The sequence below is a fragment of the Theropithecus gelada genome, chromosome 2 (genome assembly GCF_003255815.1).
Source record: "Theropithecus gelada isolate Dixy chromosome 2, Tgel_1.0, whole genome shotgun sequence".
In the NCBI taxonomy this organism is placed as follows: domain Eukaryota; kingdom Metazoa; phylum Chordata; class Mammalia; order Primates; family Cercopithecidae; genus Theropithecus; species Theropithecus gelada.
Window position 1 is genome coordinate 65,696,973 of NC_037669.1, and position 17,858 is coordinate 65,714,830.

Consider the following 17,858-nt stretch of genomic DNA (forward strand, 5'->3'; position numbering starts at 1 on the left):
CCATAGAAGTATTCTATACTTTTTTGCATATTCTAGCTAAAATCAGTGATAGAAAACTTCCACACCGTGAAATAATATATGGCATTATAACTAGGAATTGGACAGGAAGTCAGCAATGATGATACATACTTGATCATCAAAAAATAATCTTTGGAAATTCCATGTATAAGCTACATTCTGATATGATGTACTGCCCCATTTAGCCATTGGGAAACATTTGGATGGTCCAGTTTTGCAGTTCTAACTCAGTTAGTTACATTCCAGAGGCTTAATGTTTTGAGAATGCTGCATTTTAGTTACAGATTTTACAATACTATGTTATTGTATAATTTCTGCTGGATAGCCTGTGGTTAAAATAAGTCCATCAACTGTTTTTTTCTCCTTTATGGGCACACAAAAGAGAGTTTTGCTGAATCACTTTACTCCATATTTAAAACTTCGCAATTTAATACTACTTTTCAGTAACAATAATATGAGGCACATAGGCCCTCTTATTTCTCTCTGATATACTGCTATATAGTCCTTAGAATATCCTTAAATGTCTACAGGTTCTGGTTTTATCAATTTGAAGGTAATTATTTTGCTTTTTATATTTTTCAAAGAAAAGTTGAAACTCTCCAAGTTGTATTCTAAAATACATCTACTGTTTCACTCTGTATAGACACCACTTAGGCAATTTATATAAGCCCTTAAGAGCTGTGAAATCAGTATATTCTTTCAGAAATTGACAGTGCAATTGTTCTGATACAGAAAGTGACACCATAGAGTATATTAACTGTGTAATTCACAAGCATTTTTTTTTGTAAGTCGGAGTTTAGAGAAACAGATCTTTCTTCCTCTTTCCCTATAGACTAAAGCATTTTTGAAAACAAAGTCAACAGAATTTTCTCTCTCCTGTAATTTAAGTTGGAAAGAATGAATCAGTATTTGCTGTACTGGATTGTCATTGGAAGAAATTAAATGTTCTCTAAAAATAACCGCTGGTAATCAAAATAGTATTTGCCCTTGAGTGCTATTTTTTTAACTTTTTTAAACACTTGAAAAATTCTTTGGATACTTATAATTATTTTTAGCAGCTATAAATAAAAGGGAATATGCTGATTTGAATTACTGTTATCCTTTGAATTCTACGTACTTGGTAATTTCCAGTGACAATATACCTTCTACAGAGCCCTTCACAATATGGGAAAAATAGGACTTATACTCAGAAACTGAATATTTTCACATATTTTTGTAAATAAAAATAATTGTAGGTAGAATAAAATCTCTTTAGGCTATTTATGATAGAATATTTTAGGAGGGAAATTCATGAATAGTTGGTCATTTTTACAGGTTAAAGCTGAAAGTATTCATGACATGGTGAATCACTGGTGAATGTGAAAGTCATATTTATGTATATTTTTGATTTAGGATATTTCATTTCCTTTTTTGAATTATATTATCTGGTTGGTTCATTCTGATATACACTTTGCCTTTGGATAGTTTATGCCATTTTTGACACTATTTCAGCAACATGGGATCAGTGGGTATATATTTCTATTGTATTGCTGAATTTCTAGAAGTTTTGATAAAGAAATCAGCTTTTCTACCTCAAAGCAAATAATTTTCTCTCTAGGTTCTTGGAAAGAGATTTTAAAATTGTTTTCCATGCAGGAACAGAAACCCAAATACTGTATGTTCTTACTTATAAGTGGAAGATAAATATTAGGTACTTATGACCGTAAAGATGGCAACAGTGGACCCTGGGGACGACTAGAGTGGGGAGGAAGGGAGAGGGGCAAGGATTAGAAAACTACATACTGGGTTCTGTACTCACTACCTGGGTGATAAGATCAATCATACCCCAAACCTCAGCATTACACAATATAACCACATAACAAACCTGTACCTGTACCTCCTGAATCTAAAATAAAGGGTGAAATTCTAAGTAAATAAAAATAAAAATTTTTAAAGAAAAGAAGCAAAAAATAAAATTGTTTTCTAAGAGAAAGGAAGGTCTTGGTGCAAAATTTGTCATTTAATTGGCCTTTCTGAAATTCAGTTTTGTTTTGTTTTCAAATCAGATCTTGAAAATTTTAAAACCAAAATGAGGAGTACAGTGTCTGTGCGTGAAGGCCAGGGAGTTGTGCTGCTCTGCGGCCCCCCACCGCACTCTGGAGGTAAGTCAGGCTCTGTTTCTGCTTTTCATATTTATTAAGGTTCAGGGCAAGGCCTGCAGCGCATGTACTGTTATTGCATCTGTAAATTACTCTGAGAAACTTGATAACCTGGGCATTAGATTCTGTCAGCTGAGTTGGAATATGAGGAACTCTACAAAAAATAATCCATCCAGAGAAGTTTCTAAACAATGGACTCATTGACTTTTGGGGTTTTAAAGACAAGAGAGATCACATTCGCTTCGGTTTCCCAATGGTGCTAAACAATGCTTTGTCATTACACCATTATCATTTGCTTTTTAGTTTTATGCCATGTCAAATTGGATCTTTGCTGTTTGTCTGCCTCTCTTTCTCTCTCTCTCTCTCTCTCTCTCTGTCTCTCTCACATACACACAAACTTGTTAGTATGTGCCAATAAGCCTCTTTATATTTGTATTTATATATATATAAATAAATGATATGTGTGTATATTCACATCATTTACATTGGGGCATTGGAAGTGCAAAGTTTATGCTATATTGGTATAAATTGAAATATTACTAGAAATTCAGAACCTTACCAAGATAGTGATCCAGAGTAAAAATGAACTTCAGCACATATGAAAATAATTTTATTATCTCTCTGGTATGAGCCTAGAGTGCTGGTTTGATTTTCCTATTGTGCTCTCTATTGCAAACTTGGTCACTTGCAGGAACAAAGAGGGCATTATTAATGAATAAATCACTGTTCTCAGAGAAACACACATTTTGTTATTGAGAGGATGAGAATTACTGGGAGATAAACAAGTTAGAGTGGATCTTTCTGACCAGAAGCAAAACTGAGAAGTCTACTTGTCATTATAGTGAAACTTATTCAAAGGAAAACATGCTGGAATTTATTTGTTCTGTGCTATACAAATTACAGTCTTTTCCACCCAGTGAGTTGTCAGTTTTGATCACAAACCCTCAGCCCAATAAAACAGATATCTCCCATCTTCAGGATCTGGCCACTTGAAATTTGTGAACCATCTGGAGACTGCAGACTTGGAACTTGATTAACAAATAGGATTGCCAGCCATCACGTGATCTGCTGTGGGTTTAAATTGTATTCTCCAATTTATTTCAAGGGTGTTCATAATTGCTGGAATCTTGACGTTTCAGAAGAACTTTAACTTTGAAGGAAAGCATAGAGCTTCTTGATTGCAAACAAAGTAACTGAAGTCAAACTGTCTTGACAAAAAATTGGGAGTTTGCAGGCTCACATAACTGGGATGATCAAATGGCTTCGAGTAGTGCTGTGTAGTTTTACAAAGACATATGCCATCGAGAAGAACATGCTGTCTCGCCATGGGGTGTGGGGTTAGTGGATGGCCACCAGTTCTCACTCCTTCCTGGTCTGTCCCAGCTGCAGAGAGAACTTGCCCATAGTCACACCACTCTTGAGGAAGCCACATCTAGTGACTGAGCAAGGCTGGGGTATGAAGGGTCAGCCATTTCTGACCAACACTGGTCATTTCTGATTGAATCCACAGCTTCCTGTCAGGATGACCATGTCTTTGTTGGACCACATCACAGTTCAGTTTCTTTCTCTTCCCAGTTGAATCCTAGTTTTTTTCCTTTCATGGGTTTTGATCATTGATTAAAAGCTTTTATTCCAAACTCTATTTAGGTCTGCTCCCTGAAATCCCAATTTGTTGGATTCAGGGATTGAACCAATTTCATAAACAATCAATTTTTCCCTGTATTTCTTGATTCTACTTCTCTCCATATTGCCTCCATTCCCATGTATATATTCCTTGTGGGAGCACAGGTGGCCTCTGACAGCTCTAAGCTCTGTGATCCTTAATGCTAAATATCCTAATGAAGCAGACACCCTATTTCTCTATGGCTCCTGATTCTTTTAGAATCAGCCCTATTTATGGGAGCCCTGAAGCTGAGGGCTTGAGTCAGTCCACCTACTGACAAGCACTGGAATGAGAAAGAAGCAGTTTCCAAAGGAAATGTTTTATTATGAGAAAAAAGAGGGAGATATATTAGACAGAAATAAATAATTGCTAAAACTACATCTAGGAAGGAAGTATCAAAATAATTTAAATTTATATTGTCTCAAATGGACATAAAATAATTGCTGGATAGTCCTGGTTGTGATCAGTTTTATAGGTGTTGACCCAATTTAAAATTCCAACTGAGTGGTTTTCTTTAAGTATTATTATGATTAGATACATTCACTGATTGGAAAGGAGGAACTTTTTGGTTGGCTAAGTATGCACACATTGAACATGTCTTAGTAAGCTGTTGGATGAAGCATGTCCCAAAAGATGAATCTATTCAAATGTTATAAAATTGGAGAACTGTTAGCCCATCACACCTATCCTAAGTAATGATATCCTGATTTTTCTCTGCCTTTGGTGACTTTCAAAGGTAGTCCTTTCATTTTTTATTTTTATTTTTTTTGAGATGGAGTTTTACTCTTATTGCCCAGGCAGGAGTGCAATGGCACAATCTCGGCTCACAGCAACCTCCACCTCCCGGGTTCAAGCCATTCTCCTGCCTCAGCCTCCAGAGTAGATGTGATTACAGGCATGTGCCACCACACCCGGCTAATTTTGTATTTTTAGTAGAGACAAGGTTTCTCCATGCTGGTCAGGCTGGTCTCAAATTCCAGACCTCAGGTGATCCGCCCACCTCGGCCTCCCAAAGTGCTAGGATTACAGACGTGAGCCACTGCGCCCAGTCGAGTCCTTTCATTTTTAAAACACTAGGTTGAGATGACAGTGGAAGTCAAATAGGTGAAGGTGGGAAGAAATCCTCCCAGATGTCAGACATGAACCCATAAGAACCCAGAGCATGCACAGGAGAGCAAATAGCATTGACCAAAAGCATACTTCCCTCAGTTCCAGATTGTGCAGACTTAGATGCTAAAAAATGTGGTGCTCATTGATCCAAGTGTCTGTAATGCTGAGGTATTCACAATTCACATCCATTGTCTTAACACATTGGCTTATGAACTTCTTGAGGACAGGCCTATGTTGGTGTTTGTCTGCACCCAAGAGTCTAGTACAAGGCTGGTTTGTAGCAAACAGTAAATATTGGTTGAAGAAATGAACACATTCATGTAAGGAATACGTTTTTAAAAATTTGGCCAGTTATACATGCTTTTTGAGAGTTCACTGGAAACTTTGTGGAGATATAATCATTTAACAGCCAAAATGCCCTGGGTGCCAACCAGACAGGTGCGGGCATTGACAGGTCAGAGTAAACTCTATCCACAGCAGCTGGTATCAGCCCTGCTTCATCACCTTTTTGACTCATGGCCTTTAATTCAGTAGAGGGTGTGAGCCAGGTCAGAGAGCAGCTGAAGTTGTCACTCCAGGGTGTATCAGTACAAGCGATGAGGGATTAATCAGAGAGCTCATGGCCTGCACTGTGGCCCATTTGGTTTTCTTCCCACAAAGTCGCACAGTCCCTACAGGACATGTGCTTGCCCTTGTTTGTCTTCCACACTTTGTGTTACCTTTATTATTCACTTCCCATTTCTTCATTTCTTCATCTTGGTTACTTCTCTGTGGTTAGAAATGTTTAAATTTGTTATTTTTATGATTACTGAAGATGCAATCATATTTTAATTGTCTGTTGTATTCCGTCTTATATCAGCCTAACACAGTAAGCAAAGAAAGGCAGTAATAATAATAATAATAACCAGCTGGGCACAATGGCTCATGCCCGTAATCCCAGCACTTTGGGAGGCCAGGGCAGGCAGATTGCTTGAGCTCAGGAGTTCAACACCAGCCTGGGCAACATGGTAAAACCCCACGTCTACCCAAAATACAAAAAATTAGCTGGATGTGGTGATGCACACCTGTAGTCCCAGCTACTCGGGAGGCTGAGGTGGGAGGATTGCTTGAACTCAGGAGGTGGAGGTTGCAGTGAGCTGATCGTAACACTGCACTCCAACCTGCGCAACAGAGCAAGACCCCGTCTCAAAAAAAATAAAAATAAAATAAAAATAATCATAATAGTATTAGCCTCTGTCTATTGAGTGTTGCTTAGGTGCCAAGCAGTATTCTAGTCCTTTGTGGAAATTTCCTGCTAGTGAGATTCTTTTTGGGTAAAAGTATGGGGAGGAAGATGAGTGACAATGTACAGTAGAGTCTGGAAGCTGAGTCCTGGAGATGCTAAGAGCGTGGGCTCTTAACCAGCCATTGCCTAGTGCCTTGAGCGCAGACTTCCTGCTTAGAAATGGCGCATGAGTCACGGGGCCAGAAACTAAGCTTCAGCGCAAAGCCCTCCAGCTTTTATTTAGGGCTACACTTTGGGAATTTCCAAAGTGTGCCTCAGAGAGGAGGCGGCCAACCTAAAATCACAGAGCTGTGAAGAAGTAAAACTAGAAGCTGGAGGCTCTGACTCATGACCAGGGCTCTTTCTAGTATGGCATGCTCTAAACCAGCACCCTGTTGCTGTTCTCCAAATGAGAAGGCACAGAGTCCTCAGCAGAAGTGACACTGTCCTAAGCCAAAAGCTTCTGACGTTTCAAAATCAGAGGCAGCACAGTTCATGGTTTTGTTTTAATTTTCCAGCCCATTGTTTAACACATCGGCAATGCTTAAAATCACATTAGAAGAAATATCCCCAGAGTTAACTAAATGTTTTGACTCATAGTAAAATTGTGTTAAAATCTTCTCTTAGTGCAGTAAGTTTATAACTTTCTTTTGCTTATTTAGGATAAAATCCAGAAATGTTCTCCACAACTAGATTAGGAAGATAGATGTGGAAAAGGCCTAAATAAGGATCCCAAAGTGTGGAAACTGCATATGTTAGTTGTATTTCCTTAATTCATCTATGTAATTTATGAGATAGTATCAGCAACTTGAGGCAGATTTGCATAAGAGCATTTGCCATTTGTTTGATACTATAATAACAAAAAAAGGGTTTTATGGTGGGAGACAATGAGGAATTTTCCTAGGAATCCCTGTAACCTCACAGCAACAGACTGCTGTTATCTGAGAGGGTTCTTATCTCCCCATCGTTCTGTGTCATTTTCTGCCACTTCCTAGTCATTGCTTTCTCTGCAGAGCAATCCAGCACCTCTATGAAGCAAGAGGAATTAGCCTCCCAAAATATGTTAGAAAACTAGGAAATCAAAAGCCAGAAATAGAGGACTGGACATGTATCACCTGCAGCATAATTATTAATCTAGTTATCGGTCATGTGAAAAGCTGGGAGTTCGTGTTAATTACCATTCAGTTGCTGATATCACTACACAATCATTAGACATTCAGATACACGAGAAAAATTACCCTGTTTTCAGTAAGGTCATAAGACTAGTTCATGGGCACCTTATGATAAATATTAATCACTCAGGAATTCATAGGTTAATCAAGTTATTACATACATGCATGTTAATAAAGAGATGAGTTCTGTTCAACAATGGCTGATAAAAATTTATTCTGAGTAGAAGACAGGCTTGAGTTTGTCCCAGTGTTTAATCAGTAAATGACTTTTGTGTCTTGATTCAGCTTTCCATATCTCTGCTATGCACATATTCTTGAAATGGAAGTCTTGTACACTGCCATTCACATATTATAACAACATAGCCCTTGAGATGGAAAAAAGAGAATGTGAGATGCCAAACAGCAGGTAATAGAGGCTGAAGTGACATTATGCTAAAAATTGCCTTGTAAACCCTGATGTGACAAAGGTGAGAACTGTTAGCAACATGCCCAGATGGCATGGGATTTACAACTTAGGTATCAACATCTTTATTTTTTTTTTTCTTTGCCCAAGATGGATAGACTGAAAAACAGAAGTCAGCTCAGGTAGCTTAGCTGGGAGAACCTGAAGAAAAGGCACTAAATAGGCATCTTCATCTCTAGGAAGACTTGTCCAGTTGCTAGACTTCATCAACGCAGTGAGACACATGACTAGTGTTTTTAGATGTGATTGTGTCTCAAAACAACAATTTCCTCAAACAATTTAATCTGTAAGTATAATACAGCTTCATCTTAGGTACACAGTTTTCCTTGAACAACACTTTGCTACTGTTCTGCAGGTAATACAGTTAAACTTTACAATGGGCCAGATGTGGTGGCTCACGCCTGTAATCGTAGCACTTTGGGAGCACGAGGAGGGTGGATTACCTGAACTCAGGAGTTCAAGACCAGCCTGGGCAACATGGTGAAACCCCCTCTACTAAAATACAAAAAAAAATTAGCCAGGCATGGTGGTGCGTGCGCCTATAGTCCTAGCTACTTGAGAGGCTGAGGCCGGAGAATCGCTTGAACCCTGGAGGCAGAGGTGTCAGTGAGCCAAGACCGCGCCTTGCACTCCAGCCTGAGCAAGACTGAGACTCTGTCTCCAAAAATAAAATAAAATAAAATAAAATTTTAATAAAATAAACTTTAAAACATTAGCGTTTTTCAAAATCTTGAAGTCAAGAATACATAATATATGTGTAGGTAGTGTCAAAATAAAAAATATAGAGATGAATCTCTAAATTTGATGTTTTATTTGGGAAGAAAGAATATGCTTTCTAGCTGGGCATGGTGGCTCATGCCTGTAATCCCAGCATTTTGGGAAGCCAAGGCAGGCAGGTCGCCTGAGGTTGGGAGTTTGAGACCAGCCTGGCCAGGATGGTGAAACCCCACCCCGTCTCTACTAAAAATACAAAAAGTAGCCGGGTGTGGTGGCAGGTGACTATAATCCCAGCTACTTGGGAAGCTGAGGCAGGAGAATTGCTGGAACCCGGGAGGCAGAGGTTGCAGTGAGCCGAGATCGTGCCGTTGCACTCCAGCCTGGGCAACAGAGTGAGACTCTGTCTCCAAAAAAAAAAAAAAAAGAATATGCCTTCTGCAGTGGACGTGGTGGCTCACGTTTGTAATCCCAACACTTTGGGAAGCCAAGATGGGAGGATCCCTTGAGGCCAGGAGTTTGAAACCAGACTGGGCAACATAGCAATACTTTGTCTCTTTAGGGGGGAAAAAAAGAATTAAGAATATGCTTTCTGGCTCCCATCACATTTGTATCAGAGGTCACTGTGTAAACTGCTTCTCTAATAGCCCAGTGGTTTCCACCTTCCCTAAAGGAGTAGATGCAAAAGTTGCATGACAGCAGCACTTATGTCACCACAAACTGCAAGATCAAGACTAGGAAGCGGATGATTGATAGGCTATTGAGAAATTGGCATCTGTACAATAGAATATTACTGCTTATTTATTGCTCCTATCCTGAGGATAGGTTAGCATGTCATGGCAAACAGTTAGGTAATCCATCTGTAGACTGAATGAATCTCAAAATTGTAAACTATTTTTTTGAATATGTCAATACTGATGTGACTATTGACATTTTCAAGAGTTCAGAATATTAACAGATTCATAGTCGCATTAAGACAAGTATGTTCTGAATCGATTGACACATAAACCTTAGCTGCTTTTATATGGATAACTGTAAAATATTTTGATATCTAAAGGAAACATTTGTTGTACTGTATAGACCATTTTGTAGTTGGAAATGGAGATGAAAATCCTGAATTTCTCCAAAGTGCCTGAATGTGGAAGCTGTGAATTTAAAATATTCATTGAGCCTGCCTTCCAACTTTCCTTTTTTTTTTCTTTCTAAATCTGTCCATCCAGGCATCATTCCATCCATCCATCCACCCACTGTATTCATTCATTGATTTACTCAAGTATCCATCAAATAGCTGTTTATTTGTGGAAGATGTGATATGTCTTATAATAAGGTTTTACTATAATAAATATATTTCTTCACTTGAATAAGATTGATATTAAGTAAGAAAAACTGAGCATATTGCTCATGAAGTTGATAGAAATATATCCAAATTGATACTTGTTGAATACTGCCCGAAACCACTCCCCAAGAGAAAAGCACTGAGTTCAGTTTGCAGGAAATAGGAAGATAGATAGGAATTCTGTCCTCAGGTAATGAAAATGATGAGTTTGCTAGTGACTAGTTAAGCCTGGAATGACAATAATAGGTGCCATTGTTATTGGCCAGACACAGAGCTTATTGCTCCTAACAGAACTTCAAGGAAGAGATTACTACTCTCATTCTACATTGACAAGCCAAGGCTCAGAGCAGTTAGGTGATTTGTCCAAACCCATGTCATGGTAGATTTGGGCACCTAGGTCTGTTGCTTTCTGTGTTTTTGTTTTTGTTTTTGTTTTTGTTTCTTTTTTCTTTTTTCTTTTTCAGAATGTCCCTCTGTTGCCCAGGCTGGAGTGCAGTGGCACAATCTTGGCTCACTGCAACCTCCACCTCCAGGGTTCAGGCGATTCTCATGCCTCAGCCTCCTGAGTAGCTAGAACTACAGGCACACGCCACCACACCCACCTAATTTTTGTATTTTTAATAAAGATGGGGCTTGGCCATGTTTACCAGCCTGGTCTCAAACTCCTGACCTCAAGTGATATGCCCGCTTTGGCCTCCTAAAGTGCTGGGATTACTGGCGTGAGCCACCATGCCCAGCTGGTCAGTTGCCTTCTGATGGAAAATTTTCCTGTGCTCACAAACATTATAGGCTTCAATTTTTTTTTTTATTTACACATTTTCCACCTTCTAAAACAGTGTTTCTCAGACTCCTTTAATAGATACAATGTAACAATGAAAACCTTTTTAAGTACCACCGTGCGGCAATCACACTCACACATACGCATATATGAAGGAGGCAGAGAGGGTACAAACTGGGCGCCTAGAGCTAGACTGCTTAGTTCCAATTCTAATGCTGACATTACAAGCTATGGAATTTGGAATAGGTTGCCTAACCTCTGTATCTCTTATTTCTTATCTGTACATGGGGAATAATCACAGAACCTACCCTTATAGGATCATTGTGAATATTTAAGAAGGCAATCTATGTGAATTGTTTGAAATATCTGATTTATTTATACACATGCAAATATACTACCATCTTAATATGTTTATGGAAAAATGTAAAAATTTAAAATATCTAAATAAAAGTAAATCTATGAAGGGGATTAACTATACTTTCTTTCTGTACCCTGTGGGATTGTCTGGCTGGGAATATCTGTACCCCACTTTAGAAAACATGATTCTAGAAAATGTTTGGGTTTCTTTCCTCCTTGGATTATCTGTGGTTGAGGATGAAAAAGTTAAAACAATTATGTTTAGAGAAAAGGAATGGAGATGGCTTTGAGATGCCCATCATGTACTAGCATCAGTGACCCCAGGGGCCCAGCCAGTACATTGCGACTGACTTCAGCTGATTGGCCCAGGGAGGACACCTGCCACAAGATGAGCCAATCAGATGCTCTCTCCTGAGAATTGACCTGTAAGCCTACAAGTCTGAATTTGAGAGTTTGGAACAGAGCCTTTCTATCATGTAGATTAGGCAGCCAAGAAAGCTGATGCCTCAGGAGCAGAGATGTAGCCAGACAGAAACAAGAAGAGACCAGGGGCAGAGATTAGGACGGAAGACTGCCTGGGCTGTAGGCTCCCCAGCTCTCATTTCTTGGTAGCTGTTTTCTAGCCCTTGGGTTCTATGAAACAGCTCATGTCTGTATATCACATTCTGATCCTTACTTAGGCTGACTCTGGTAGGTTTCTGTTTCTTATAAACAAAAGCTCATAACTAATGCAATGGACATCATTTTAGGATGATATGTATGTATGTATGTAGTAATGAAACATGCAAGGAGAATAGGAAATTTAATGTAAAAAATAGAGAAACAGCAGCTATATATTTTGACAGCTGTCCCTGGGGCTGTCACAGCATCCCTTTTGGATTAAAGTCAGCAGGGAACATACCACAAAGAACTCTGGAAAGAGTCAGGGTCATGGAAACAACTTCGAGAAGCTGGATTCATTCATTCATTACTACTTACACTTTAAGTCTACAGGTGAATTTCCCCCAAGCATCAGAAATGCCCCTGACCACTTCTTACATTTTTCTCACAGCAGCATGGCTTCACACTTCCCCCTTCCATTTTATTCCCAGATCCCCTAACTGGTCTGCAGTAGTAGGATGAGAAAATAATTCTTTCTCACTCTAAAGACAGCCGAGTCTTCTTGCTCTGATTCCATCCACCCACAGACAGAGGAGCCTTAAGCCCATCAAATAATTACATGTGGAAACTCAGGGGCTTAAATCCACTGTTCAAGAGAGAGGGCTTCAGCAGAATTTATTTTGATATGGCAGAGTTCTGACCTATGTTTTCTGCTTTAAGTAAAAAATTATCTATAAATCAAGAATGGTAAAGGCTTTGTCTCTTATCCCAAAAAGAAACAATGAACATTAGTTGATGCTTTTGGTCCAAAAAAAAAAAAAGACTATAGGAAACACCAGGTGAGATCCAAGAATTGATCTGTGCACTAGCAAGTGGGGGAAATAAAACATTGGTTACTTCCATTACAATGCATGTGTGTGTACCTGTGTTTTAATTAATATTACACATGCTACTGTAACAAAGAAACCTTACAATGTATTAGATCAATTGATGGGTATTTCTTACACAGATAAAGTCCAAATCAAGGGTTTTTGGTCCTAGGGCAGTGTTTTGTAAACTCTAGTGGCTCATTTAGGGGGCTTGTTTAAAATGTAGATTCCACAGTCCCACTCCCAGAGATTCGGACCCCATAGAGTGGGATCTTTCCTGGAAACTGGCATTCTTTATCAGTGACCCAGGAGAGTCTTGATTCAGATGGTTTTAGAGCCACACTTTGAAACACTTTGCCTTCAAGTCATACAAATGTAAATGCTTTCAAAATCCATTTAAAGGAATAGAAAAATATTTATGCCAGAGCAAGTGCAAGAGTTGAGGTATTTTTGTGGGTGAATTTTATTAAGTAGGACATTTTAAACTCTAAAACAAAGTGAACTTTGTGGCTTACATGGAACATTGATACTCATTTATTTATAAGCTACGTAATTTCCATCTCAGCAGATTTTTTTCCCTAAACTTTAGCTGTCTTGGAGAGACAAAAGTATGAGGATAATTTTTTTAAAAAACTTTTACAAAAATGCTGTCTTTTAGAGCAAAGTTGCTAGTCTGCCTAGTTGTGTAACTGAAATTTCCTGGCTTTCATCCGTCCACCTGCCCAGGTGTGGAGTAGCTGGTGGGTGCTTCGTAGTCAACTGCATTAATGCTCACAGAGACTGAGCACCTCTCTTACCACTTGGTTAAGGTTTTGTAGTTTTTGATCCTCACAGGCACCGCTTGGCACCTCACCCCAGAGTAGTTTGGATTTGTTTTTGTTGTTATTGTTGTTACTGTGCGCCTGTGCCTGCGATTGTTGTTCTGTCTGAAGGAAAACACAGGTTGGTCTTGTGGGAAGGGAATTTCAAAATTGATCCCCTTCCTTTTGAGATCTGGCTTTTATTTAAAACCTGTTTTTCCTCCTTAAATTGAGCAAGTTGGACTTTGAAATGATACCAGGGTTAAAGGTAAGAAATTGTAGAATGAATCATGCATGAAGTTTTCAGTAAGAATTCTTTCACAGAAACTGCACAGTGATCACCTTTCCCTATTCCCACAGGTCTGCAGCAGCCAGGCAAGTGATTCAAATGAAAGGAGGGCTAGGATTTGAGACTTGGGCAATTATTTTTCCTGGTAACAGCTAAATCTCTAAAAGCGTCATTTACTTTATTTGCATTTTTTAAAATACAGAAAATGCAGTTCTTTTTTGAGTTTATTAAGGATTTGGCACATGCATTTCCCATTTGCTGGTTACAGTTCTTACCATGGCTTTTTTTCCTAACCATGGCTAAGTTAAATTCATTAGACACAGACACATTTTGTATATAAAACACATGGAGATATTTTCCACTATTTATGTGAAATTTGCTCTGCATCCATCAGCTTTCACTAGGTTATGCTGCAGCAACAAACAACTCCAAAGTCTCCGAGGCATCTAAGAATAAAGATTAATTTCCTATCCATGTAGCCTCTAAGCAGTAGGTTGGCTGAATCTGTATTCCATGTGATTTTGTTGTTTTGGGAAAGAGTGGTCCCAACCTGGGACATGTCATTTTCATGACACAGAGAAAATAAAGCTGTCTGAACTATGCAAGCTGTTCACAGGTGGTATATACATCACTTTTGTTCATTCCATTTTCCAAAGTAACTGTTATGGCCAGTGCTGACCAAATGGGCCAGAACTGTCCTGCCACAGAGAGGAGCAGCAAATAATAATAACGTAATTCACCACATGCTCTTATTTTTTTCTTGAGTTATTTGACCTTTGTAGTCTTCCTTTCAATTTTTCCATATTTGACAGAGATCTGCATATGATAACCAGTCTACATTATTCCAACTCTACTATAAAGAAAACAATATATAATAATGAAAAATTGTGTAAAATTCAATGTAGAAGGGATTGTGGTAAACTGAATGTTCCACCTGAAGGGTTCATCAGCTGCTTAGCTCCAGTGGATTATTGCCATGGAGAAAGTAAATTTTTAAAGAAAAGCCAGAAACTGTATGCTGGTAAAATTTTCCAATTTTTAAAAAATGGTATGGATGAAATACTACATGGTTTGAAGTTGCCTTCAGGCTACAGGACACAGCTGAAAGTCTGCTCCTTTAAGGACATTCTTTACTGATAATAAAAAAAAATGAATAAGCCTCATTCACTTAGCAATCTGAGGGAATACAAATATGAGAGACAGTCAAGAGGATGGTTTATAAAGTCTTTAAAAATCCACTTTTCATTAGATTCAGGGGTACATAAAATAATTCCAAATGAAGCTAATTAAAGCAGCTAATTATAGGCCCTTGGAGGCCTGTCTTATCTGAAAATAGTGTCTCAGTCCTGAAAATAGTTTTCCAAATTTGTTTTACATACTTTTTCTGAAGTAATTAAACATTCTCCCCTTCCAGTCTATTTTGCATCATTACTTTTCTTAGCAAATGTTTTATGCCCCCAAAGTGAGGATAAATCAGTCAGCTAAGCACAACAGAGTAGGGGAAGTCTAAAGAGTGAGATTCTATTATACATAAATACAAACTCTGTAATATTTCAGATCAATTTTACCTGGAAGAAGGTGAATTTGAAAGATCAATTGACAGATGTCAGCTGAAGCTCAGTTCCAGTGAGGACACGTTATGTTCCCCAAAGTAAACACCATAACTAAGCAGAACTGTGCCTAATTCTATTGTAGCTATAAGTAAATCGCTTTTGTTTCCAATGTAAATTTTATGTAAATTCAGAAATTTAAGGACCTTTCCTTTTTTTCTAACATATGCAATGTTTTCAGTGACATTATTATATCTGAAAATATTAGGCGTTTTGCAGCCCACTCCTGTTACTTCTTCTAAATTCTGATTTGGTTTTTATACAGCCTGCCACATTCTCTCGGTACCACTACCATTTACTGAGCACCTTCCACACTGAGTAACATTGTTAGCACTGCCTTCCTGGCAAGACTATCTAATTGATGGGTTGATACGTGAAATACAATTGGTAAAGTCTGTGTTCCCAGTAGAGACTCCTTATTTTCTCTCATGGTTTTATACTTCTGTCAGCATATGTTCTGCTTAGACATCATTTGGGTGACATTGAGCAGCATTTTCACAGTGTGTTCCTACAGAATGGTAATAGGCCCCATGGAAAAGTATGAGGACAATTTAAAAAGAAAACTTTTTCCAAAATGTTAGGAAAACAAGAGTGCATCTTTCTTTTATTTCTCAGAGCTTTTAATGGGATAATATTGATTTTACCTATCAAAGAGCATGCAACATTTCCTAAACTTACTTAAGAAGAAAACTCTTTGTTTATGGAGCATCTTGCAGGATCAGATGTTCTGAGCAGCACGCTTCAGGAAGTGGTGACCTAGCTTAAAGATAGGGTTCACCAGTAATTTTCAAAATATCCTCTGCCAAGTGCTCTGAAGGTTTGTGAAAATACTCAAGGGGGCAGCTTTGTGTACAAACGCTAATTTTCATAACTTTCTCTTCAAATAGAGTGATTTTTTTTTAATCTATTTTAAATGTTATTTTTCCATATGAATATTTTTAAAGATAGGACACTGGGCTGACAAATTATAAAGAAAGAGAAAGAAAGAACAAAAGGAAGAAAGGAATGGATGGAGGAAGCAAGGTAGGAAGAAGGGAGGGAGGGAGGGAGGGAGGAAAGGATAGAAAGAGGAGTCTCTCCTCTTATTTTATCAGTGAGTAAGTAGAGTCAGTTGCCTGAGTTTATTCAGATTCAGCTTGACTGTTCACTTCTTGATGCGTTAGTGGGTCATTTCTTTCCTATATCATTGTGAAATCTGGAGGAGTAAATGAAGGGATGCTTTGACTAGTTAATGTACTTCTGGCATTTGTAAATTCAGTTAATTATGTATGGATCACATTACATCTGTTCTGGTAATAACAGGCTGGTGTTTACTGGTGGGGAAACTAGTCCATCAATCATCTGTAGTCATTGATCTTCAGATAAGGGGACCCATTCTGGCGGGCTTACAGTAACCATAGTGTGTTTTCAGCTCTACTGCCAAAACATATTGTATTCCACAAATCTCTTAAGAAGGCCTATTCTGTTTCCACTTGAGATGTGAAATGACATCTGAAGTGGTGATACATGTAGACTTAAAGCAATCTTTTTCAGTCATTATAACCTTTAAGCACCACTAATATCCCCCAGGATTCTTTGACCTTTTCTCTCTGTATTATGCTTTTTGACAACTCAGAGAGAGAAGCAGTACACCTGACATCTGGTATAAACATGAAGTGTTAATTCTCAGCACACACTTAATATCGCCAACCACTTGCAGATACTCATGTGATGTGTTTTGTTTTTCCCGTGGCTCTCACATGAAATCTATATGGGTTTTCTTAATTCAGTGCTAGTAAGCAGTAAAAGTTATTTTTGGTTTTCATAACTGTGGGTTTGAGTCTCAGATTCACAGGTTAGGTGGAGGGCAGGGGTTGGACAGTCCTGAGCCACACAATGGGAGGATTGTGTTCTCTACAGTACGAGAGTAGAGAGTAAGAAGAATTTATGGGCTATTAGAACAAGATACAGATACATAAAGAGAATTGTAACATCCACAGGGTGCAGTTAAGGCATTGAATCTTTCTGTGAGTGGAGTGTAGGAGAAGCAAAATTCCGTATTTCCAAAATGCATTGATTCACACTGCACCTCATAAAAAGTGTTAAAGAATTCATGACTTCTTTCTGATCCTTGGTGAAGTATGTTGGAAGTATGTATTCCAGACTGAGAAACATCAAATATCTTCAACAAAATTCAAAGAAATGCTGTTTTGCTAAAACCAAGTCATCACAATTAGAACATCATAATGCAATGTAGGCATTTTCCAAGAAGTAAAATGAGTTTAAAAATCCAAATTTAATGGATATTCCAATAACTCTGAATTGCAAGAGCTTAAAAATAAGCTAAAAATTGACTTCTTAGTCAAAGAAAGTGCCATTAAACAGATAACCTGTGAGTCTCAGTTGAAGTGTTATGTAGAGAAATGTTAAAACAAAAAATATGAGACTGTTCTGTCCAAGGAATAGTTTCTATGTATATTTTTGTGAACTTCCAGTTTTTGTACACATGCTTGGGGACAGATTTCTAAGATAAATTGTAATAGTATGGAACAACCAACAGTTGGATTAATAGTACTGTAGAAACCTTTAGACAAAATAAATATAAGAGAGTTTATTTGATCAAAGAATGATTCATGGATCAGGCAGCACAAAAAACTGAAAGAGGTTCAGAGAGCTCCGCTCTAGCAACAAAAGTGAA

General features: G+C 38.2%; 1 protein-coding gene across 2 annotated transcripts in view; it reads left to right on the top strand.

The window, feature by feature from the left end:
* Nucleotides 1-17,858, top strand: part of CNTN3 (contactin 3) — a 339,179-nt gene that overhangs the window by 178,159 nt on the left and 143,162 nt on the right. For both annotated transcript variants that reach the window (XM_025377841.1, XM_025377842.1), the window contains one exon: nt 2,064-2,159. In XM_025377841.1, the coding sequence (XP_025233626.1) occupies nt 2,064-2,159 (96 nt within the window). The remainder of the gene's footprint in view (nt 1-2,063; nt 2,160-17,858) is intronic.